The sequence below is a fragment of the Apium graveolens genome, chromosome 6, assembly GCF_009905375.1.
Source record: "Apium graveolens cultivar Ventura chromosome 6, ASM990537v1, whole genome shotgun sequence".
In the NCBI taxonomy this organism is placed as follows: domain Eukaryota; kingdom Viridiplantae; phylum Streptophyta; class Magnoliopsida; order Apiales; family Apiaceae; genus Apium; species Apium graveolens.
In genome coordinates this window covers 9,537,332-9,546,120 of record NC_133652.1, presented here as the reverse complement: position 1 = coordinate 9,546,120, position 8,789 = coordinate 9,537,332, and the positions used below count along the sequence as shown (strand labels likewise).

Sequence of the window (8,789 nt, the reverse complement as noted above, 5' to 3'; positions counted from 1 at the left end):
ACAAAGTGTGGATCTATTATTCAAACTTTATGTTGGATACACTGCTTTACTTTGGCTGAAACAGACCTCCAGTCAAAGGTACGATCAGGGTATATATGAAACACATGTGCAAGCTCGTGTGCCGGCATATTCGCAGATCGTTTGATAAAATACAACTTAACGTTGTTATAATACCGAAAAGATTCTCTGCATTCCTCCACCACCTTACCTAATCGGGATCTCATGGGGACTGAACTCCAGATTAGCTGAATCACTACCTGGAAATTAGATTCCACCGTAACTGCATACCACTCCATTTTTTTAGCCCATCTTAATGGCCTCCTTGATTACTACTGCATCTGCCAACGTTGGATTCAATACCTCTGTTTGAGTCTTCAACTTGGCTAGGATTAAGTGACCGTTATGATTTCTGGCAATAAGAGGTTCGTAGACTTGCAAAAATCGTTGCATCAACTGTTATCTTTATTTCATCTAATTGTGGCTTTACCAAGCAGACCGCACCATCACCTGCAACCGGAGGTGTGTGAGGTGCACCAATACCTCGACTCTGAGCATTTACATACTTTGAAAGATATTCCCAAGCCTTTACAACAATTCTCATAGCCGGTCCTCGCTTATCATTCCATACAAGATCAGTTCTGGCCCTCGAAATCGACAAGCAAATGGTGAAGATCTTTGCTTTATTCTGATCGATTGTCCATGCAAATTTAGCTATAACTAGTCAGAAAATTCCATAGTTGTCTCCATATTAATTCCTGGATCAAAAATCTTCCAACAAACAACATCTACTTTGCACTGAACTTAGAGATGCACAAAAGGCCCACCGGACCGGGTTTTGACCGGGCCTTAAAAAGCCCGAGCTTTGACCGGGCCGGGCTTTTCGGGCTTTGACTTTGACCGGGCCGGGCCGGGCCGGGCCGAGCCGGGCTTTCGGAACATCTCAGAGCCCGTTTGGGCCCTCGAGACGGGCCTAACCGGGCTTTTTTCCGGGCCGGGTCGGATCGGGTCGGGCTTTTTTCTAATTAAAATTAGATCGAGTATTATTAGAGATTCCGAAGAATACATATGTTAGCAACTAGATCATCGTAAAAATGTATTAGTTTACATGAAATATTTTATGAAAACATTACTTCATTAAAAATATTTAAGTTCGGCAAAAAATAAATATGTTCATAGAATAATATGTTTTATCATTGTTATGATAACAATGATATCCAAATATATATAGTGTACTTATTATATCTTCTTTCATTATTTATGCAATAAAGTATATATATAATATTATTAATCACAAATATGTAAATATATATATATATATGTGTGTGTGTTTAAAGTATTATTTGTATTTATAGTAAATGTGAATTTATAAAAATATAAGGAAATATATTAGAATAATCAGATTATAACCGGGTATTTTCGGACTTTCAATCGGGTCGGGCCGGGCCGAAGCCCGAGTTTTTAACCGGGCCGGGCCGGGCTTTGTCTAAAATTATAGGGCCCGTCGAGCCCCCAAGCCCGGGCCGGGACCATGCCGGTCTTTGACCGGGCCGGACTTGCCGGGTTTTGACCGGATCGGATCGGATCGGATCGGGCCGGGACAGATTTTCGGGCTCAGACTTTTTTGCATGTATAACACAACTAAAGCATGTAATATAGACTCAACCCCATCATTGCAAACATGACACATATTACTGATATTCACATCATTGCAAGCATGGAATAAAATAAACTAATGTCTTGACGCCTTATATGACGAGCCTTTACAAGTTTAAAATTTTCATTCACCCATTCTATAATGTTAAGACGTTGATACGTGGCTTTATAAACATTAAGGTTAGCTTCTGAAAGTACCATTTTGGCCAATCTATTTGCAACTTAAAACAACGCTTTTTTATTTTTTTTCATACTGGCCTGTCTGGACATGACAATAACTCCGTAAAACACCCCTTTTTAAATTAAAATTTCGCATGTGCATCATCATTTCACCAATAATCTGACATTCTTATTACGGATAAGAAGAATATCAATCTACGTGGGATGATCACCACTCTTAAAAATAATGAAATAATCTTCCCGCTTTGGTAAATACTAATAATTACTCCCTCTGTCCCATTGATTTCTATACATTACTTTTCGGCACGTTTTTCACTGTTTCTTCATTTTCTCATCCATTTTTTTACACTTTTATTTTTTTTAATGTATTCTCATTTTTTTATATTTCAAAAAGTACTAAAATAATATAATATAAAAATCAACTATATTCAATATTTTTGTAAAAAATATCCATTTTATATATTAAATATTATCTGATTGAATCACTTTATCTATTTTTTTCAAATTCCATGCAAATTTAATTAAAAAAATTGGGTAAGACAACTAATTTTAACTCCTCTCCACTCGCCGATATATTAAACCTAGCGAGATATATATGTCGACTTCCTTGGGTATAAACGCACAAAAGTCAAGTAGTACGTGGGACTGTGGAACCTCAATTAATAATTCAGTGTTACCGATTTCGGAAATCAGAACTATTCGGTTGAGGTACCGATTTATGATTTATCGAACGATTTTTAAAAAATCGGATGATTTATCGGCGATTTATTGGAAATCAGTCAAATCGGACAAATATTTTTGACCGATTTATAGGCGATTTTTGAAAAATCCACCGATTTTTATAAGAGAGGTAAGAAGTTTGGAATATAAAAATGGAGGATGAAGAATAAAAGAACATACATATAGTGACATAAAAGGGGAAGATATCTTACACATACCAAAGTAGGAGGAACAATTTCTGAGCGCCGCCGATGTAATCATTCAGAATTACAATCGCTGATTGGGTCCCACAGGTACACAGTTGATGTGTTAATGTGCGTGTGTATAAATGTATGTACACAGTGACAGATTGAGAAAAAGAGAGTGAGACACATAGCTAATAGGCCTCCTCTTCTTCTTCAACTTCCCATAAAAATTTAATGACGTTGAAGAAAAAAGTATGAAATGCACTCTACTTTTTCTCCTTTCTTTGCTCCCTCAAATCTCAGATCCTCCTTTATTACATGAAAGATTGAGGTGTTTTTGTTGCTGCCACCTTTTTCTTCCCAGTTTTTTAAATTTCGTATTTGTTCAGCTCTTTTTGTCATTTCCTCTAATTCTCCCACACCTCCATTCATGAGCTAGGATCTAGGGTTGATGAATCTTGCTCAACGATACTCTCGGTTTTCAGATATACGGTACACGAATCGAATTTACATTGATTTTTTAAATGAATTTTTTTTACTTGACCTACTAGAACTCGACTGCTTTGTTAACAAACTTGAGTTTGACTAAAAGGATCGTTAAGTTAAACAAATTCGGGTTGACTTGTTAAAAAAAAGTTAAACTCGAAAAACTCGACTCGACTTAATTCTATTGATTTATAGCACCATTCGTGCCAGGGGAAACAAAATAAACCGGACCACGGATGTAAACGAGTTAACGTATTCAAACTCAGTGCACTAATAATTGAACCGAGCTCGAACTATTCAAAGTTTATGTGGAGTCGAGTTCGAGCTTCAACTTACCCGGCTTACAAGGTTCGCAAGATTTACCGAGACTCTATTATTTAAATTTGTTTATTGTAATTATATTTTGTAGAAATATTCAAAATTTTTATTGATATTTTATATATTTAAGTGAATCGAACTCAAGGATGACATATCATATCTAGAATTTTTGTCAGTATTTGATGAAATCGATTCAAATTTTCAAATCATATTTTTTTCGAGCTGAGTTTGAGATTAAAGGTTCATTCGAACCGGAGATCGAACTCGAATCCGAACTTTTTAATCGAATTCGAACAATATTTGACTCGGCTCAATTCGACTCGGTTATTACACCCTCAGCCGGACATAGTATAAAATTTTGTTGCAGGTTGTATCTTCGAACAAACAGTGTGCAAAGCTAATTAAATGAGATAACATAGTTTCCGATTTAGGTTGAACTTTTAATAAATACACCTATAATTATAACTCCCTCTATTTTTTATTATATGACGTTTTACTTTTTAATACACATATTTAGGAAGATTGACTATATTGTTAGAATTATTATTTTTAAATTTTTTTTTTCTGAATAAAAATATGAGATCAAAACTTTTATTAACAAAAAGAATTTTTTGAAAAAAATAATTTTAACTATACGGTCAAACCGTGTGTTAAAAAGACAAACGTCATATATTAAAAAACAGAGGGAGTATTATCTAGTGATACTTTAAACATCGTAAAATTTCAAATGTTTCGTAATCTTGATTTTCCAGAAATACAAATATTACCCTGGCTGGTTCAAAACACAAAATGTTATCACACCAAGTAGCCAAGTAGGAAAACATCACAAAAGTTTTAAATTTGGACAAGGGGTTTAGGACGTTACAACTTATACCATACATCTGCATTCCAATGCATGCAAATGCACACGGTCCTTCCCTCAGAGAAGTTGGTGAAAGTGCATGACAACTCAAGATAATAATGGAAATTTAATTATCCAGCTCAAGATTTATTATTTTCAGTGCAAGACATGCAGCAATTAAACCCTCACATTTACCAGTATTGTACATCTAAATTTAATTACCATTTACACTTCTATACTCGTTCTGAATATTACCTTGTGTGCTTAAGGCCTGAAGATATCTGTCCCAAAAACAAGGCTTCAACGTTACTGGATGTTTAGCCTAATATAGTGTCTCCTTTACGTTCGGGTTAACATACGACTCAAAAGTTTTAATGATAAATATTACAAAAAGGCATAAAACTGCTAAAGCCAAAGTAAAATAATAGGACAAATGGTCATATTTGACTATTCAGTGATCAAATTAACCAATATTTGATCATATATTAGAACTCATTCGTTTAGCATTTTTAAAAATTGAAAATTACATATTCAAATAAGTTAGTTATAATTTTCGATGATATAAATTTTAAATATAATTATAATTATGTAATATACATAAATTTCAACAAAAGTTCAAACAATTTCACACTCACATCATCAAAATCAAAATAAAATAAGAACATGCAAAGGAACGGAGTGAATAATATATGGAGAAATATTAAATCCTGAAATTGATTTTAATTTTCAGAGTAAAAGACCTATGAAATAACTGAATTATCCTCATATTAATTTTTACATGGATTATTGATGTGTATTCAGGGAGGGCATTTTAGTCTTTTCACATTGCTCTGGATTTAACATTTTCCCGATATATAACGGTGTTTATGTCACGAATGATATGTTGCATAACTTAAAAAACAGTACTCACATTTCAAAAACTACTACCTGTATGTATCCTCCTACCGACCAGTACTAATTGAATCAAGAGATCCGACTCTTCACATATCTCCACGTACCGCGTGCACCCAAATTACATGGTCTATAAATACAGGTTCACAATCACAAACAACAACATCCAGGTGCAAAATCTGCAAAACACTCTAGCCCAAAACTACACTGCACTACTATAAACCTCCTCAACCCTTGCTTTCACCAACATTCCTTCCTTGTTTTCCTACCAAATGGAAGAAGCCATGCGAAAGCTCAACGCTGGTTACTTCATCAACCCCTACCTCTCCGAACCCATCCTCGACCCCTCATTTCTCGAACCATGTTCAAACAAAAAAAGTGCCAACACTACCAACAAAAGGTCACTCAAAGAAGCTGCCAATACCAACTCCTCCATGAGGTACCGCGGCGTACGCCGCCGTCCCTGGGGCCGTTATGCTGCCGAGATACGAGACCCTGCGTCCAAAGAAAGGCGTTGGCTAGGCACATTCGACACGGCTGAGGAAGCTGCGTGTGCTTATGACTGCGCAGCTCGTGCCATGCGTGGCTCAAAGGCTAGAACCAACTTTGTGTACCCTGGTTCTGATGACGTCATTACTCCTCCTCCATTGTTTCATTATGATAATCTTCACCCTAACAAACAATCTCAGCCGTTCGTTAATCCATATGGTAATTCTTCTAATCATGTCTTCTCATCATCTTTTGTGAACTCCGGGGATGTTTGTAACTTCTCTGTACCTGCACCACAGACTAACAATTCTTCTCCTTCAAACATGCTGCTCCTTCGTGACTTTATTACCTCTTGTAACTCATCATCTCAACACAGTAACAAAAACACTGCTTTTACTGCACCACACACTGTGAAAAACAGTAACTTTTCTGGTACTTCAACAACAACCAAAAAGAAATCTGCAGTACCAAAGTTTGAAACCAATACTGCTCCAAAAGCTCCTAAAAAACCATCAAATGAAGATGATTTCATGGACTTTTTTACCCCTGAACCATCCGATTCGGGTCTTTTACAAGAAATCTTGAACGGGTTTTTCCCAAAACCTGATAAAGAGGCCAACAATGAAGAATCATCTTTTTCTTTTCCTGCGGGGCCCACTTCTAACAAGCAGCTGATGATGAACGAGACTAGTAACAGCCAGTTTGGTCTTCACTTTCAAAACTACTCTTATCAAACACTTGATCAACAGTTTGCGAGTAACCGTAACGAAATTCCGGTAATGCCGCCGCCGTACTACAATGGAATTCCGGCGGTGGTGCACCCGGAAAGCTTCCCCATGTTTGGCATTGGTGAAATAATTTAGAACCAACCCCTTGGTTTTCTAGTAATTTTACAATAATGTTTTCTTTAATTTTCGATGTTTAGCAGTATTAAATATGTAATTTCGGTTTATGTAAGATGTTTAAGTTATAGCTATTCTAGTACTGTTAAGGATGTTCCACTGTAATGGACTAGTTGCAATCAATGGTTTACTTTAATTTCGTAATGTTAATCTTAATTAAGCTTAATCTTGCATGTTAATCTTAATCTTGCACGGAGTATTGTTATGTTTAAAGTAGGGAAGCTTTTTAGTTGACCTTCTAATATTTCTTTTTGCCTGTATATAATAAAGGCTCGTGTTTGTTTTATTTACTTTATGTTGTACTACTTACTTTACAGTACTCTTAATCTGCGGGCCCTCACAAATCTTTATGAACGAATGTGTGGATGAATGTAAGTATATTCTTCTTTTTTGTTTTTTTAGAGTTCTAGATTTAGATCTCAAGGTCTGTCTTGTTCCTGACTTTATGTATGTTGTGCTCATTTTCTATGTTCAATTTGTATACGTTATTAGTGAAATGTTTAGATATAGGGCTCGTTTCAGATTTCTTAAAAAATTTAATTTATGATTTAAAATTAAAAAATGTCTTATAAGTGATATGAAATTCGTAACTTATAAGTTATTTAGGTGTTTGCATAATTTAATTTATAATTTACTTATAAGTTGTTGATGTGTTTGGTAAATTATAACTTATAAATTATACTTTTTTTTAAAAAAATAATAATTTAATATTTCAAATTTAACAAATGAAAATAAAATTGAAAAGATAAAATATTAAAAAGGGATTTCAAATTTAACAAATGAAAATAAAATTGAAAAGATAAAATATTAAAAAGGGATTTCAAATTTATGATAGAATGTGATGGTGCCAAACAGGCACATAGTTCCTCCATCCCGTTTTTTCTGTCTACTTTATTTTTTTACTCGAAAAATATTGGAGGCATCAAATATTATCAAAATTTTTTTCTCAAATATTTTATAGATGATACTTTTTTTATAATAATATCGCAGGCCGCATACATTCATATGCGTTCAAGAATTAAATTTCGACACGTGTTATTTCATGTTATTTTATAATTATTTTGGTACAAATTTTGGGTTGGCTAGCCTTACTCATTTTCTCGTATTTTATATTTTAGAAGATCTATTTTAACATTAACTTAATTCGTGACTCCTAATTATTATTTTCCTTCTACGGCTTTGCTAAAAGATTACGAGACATAATTACTAGGATAAATGCCCTTTGATCTTTGTTACTATTATTTTCTTTCTTTGCAAAGTGATTCTGTATTTGTTACTTGTGAATTGTATTTGTGATAATAAAATGGCATGTGATGAGTAGTCTTTCTGGATTGAGATAGGGAAACAGAAGCCTATTTTAGATAAGAAAGAATAGAGGAAAAGCCCATATTAGAAACGAATTTGATTTGGCCCAGAAGCCATTTTATCATTTTATGGCTACTGCTTGTCCAGGATGTACAGTCCAGTTCATTGTACATGTAAAGCTAATTAGAAGACATAAGTATAACAGTTTATGTTATTTGTGGGGTTTGATAAACATACCTACCAATCTCCAAAAACATTTTAGCTTCTTTGATTTTCATTAGTTGCTCCCATTCCCATATCTAGCTAGCCGTCCTGTTTTAAATACTAGTTTAGAGTATCTCCAATGTTATTAGGTAAACTTGTTAAAAATTTTGTTGAACCTGTAAAAATTTATAATCCAGTGATGTTAGTTATATTCATTAGCTATATCCAGAATATTATTTTATTTTTAATTTTAAATATACAATTAAAATAAATTTAAGCTAAATATATTAAATACAATTGAAAATAAAACAATTATTTTAATCAAAAATATTTAATGACGATATTTTAATTTTTTTAAATTTATGTAAATATTTTAAAGTAAAAAAATATTACAATTATAAGTATAATAAAATTAATATATAGAAACATTACTTACAAATATATAGAAATTATAAGTGAAGCATAGTTTATTATAATATAATATTAGAATTTTTAAAATAAGTATTAAAGTTACATATATTAAATATAAAATAAGAGTTTTAAAACATATGTTTTAAATAATATAAATATATGTATGTATCAATGAGTTTATGTTTAAATTAGGCAGGAAGATGT

General features: G+C 33.4%; 1 protein-coding gene across 1 annotated transcript; it reads left to right on the top strand.

The window, feature by feature from the left end:
- The first annotated feature begins 5,454 nt into the window (after positions 1-5,454).
- On the top strand, positions 5,455-6,671 carry LOC141668733 (ethylene-responsive transcription factor ESR2-like). The gene has a single exon (XM_074475729.1). The coding sequence runs from the start codon at positions 5,547-5,549 to the stop codon at positions 6,624-6,626; it is 1,080 nt and encodes a 359-aa protein (XP_074331830.1). The 5' UTR covers positions 5,455-5,546; the 3' UTR covers positions 6,627-6,671.
- The last annotated feature ends 2,118 nt before the right edge of the window (positions 6,672-8,789 follow it).

Bases quoted from the DNA above. Each gene is read 5' to 3' on its own strand.
- LOC141668733 (XM_074475729.1), top strand. From the start codon at position 5,547: ATGGAAGAAGCCATGCGAAAGCTCAACGCTGGTTACTTCATCAACCCC.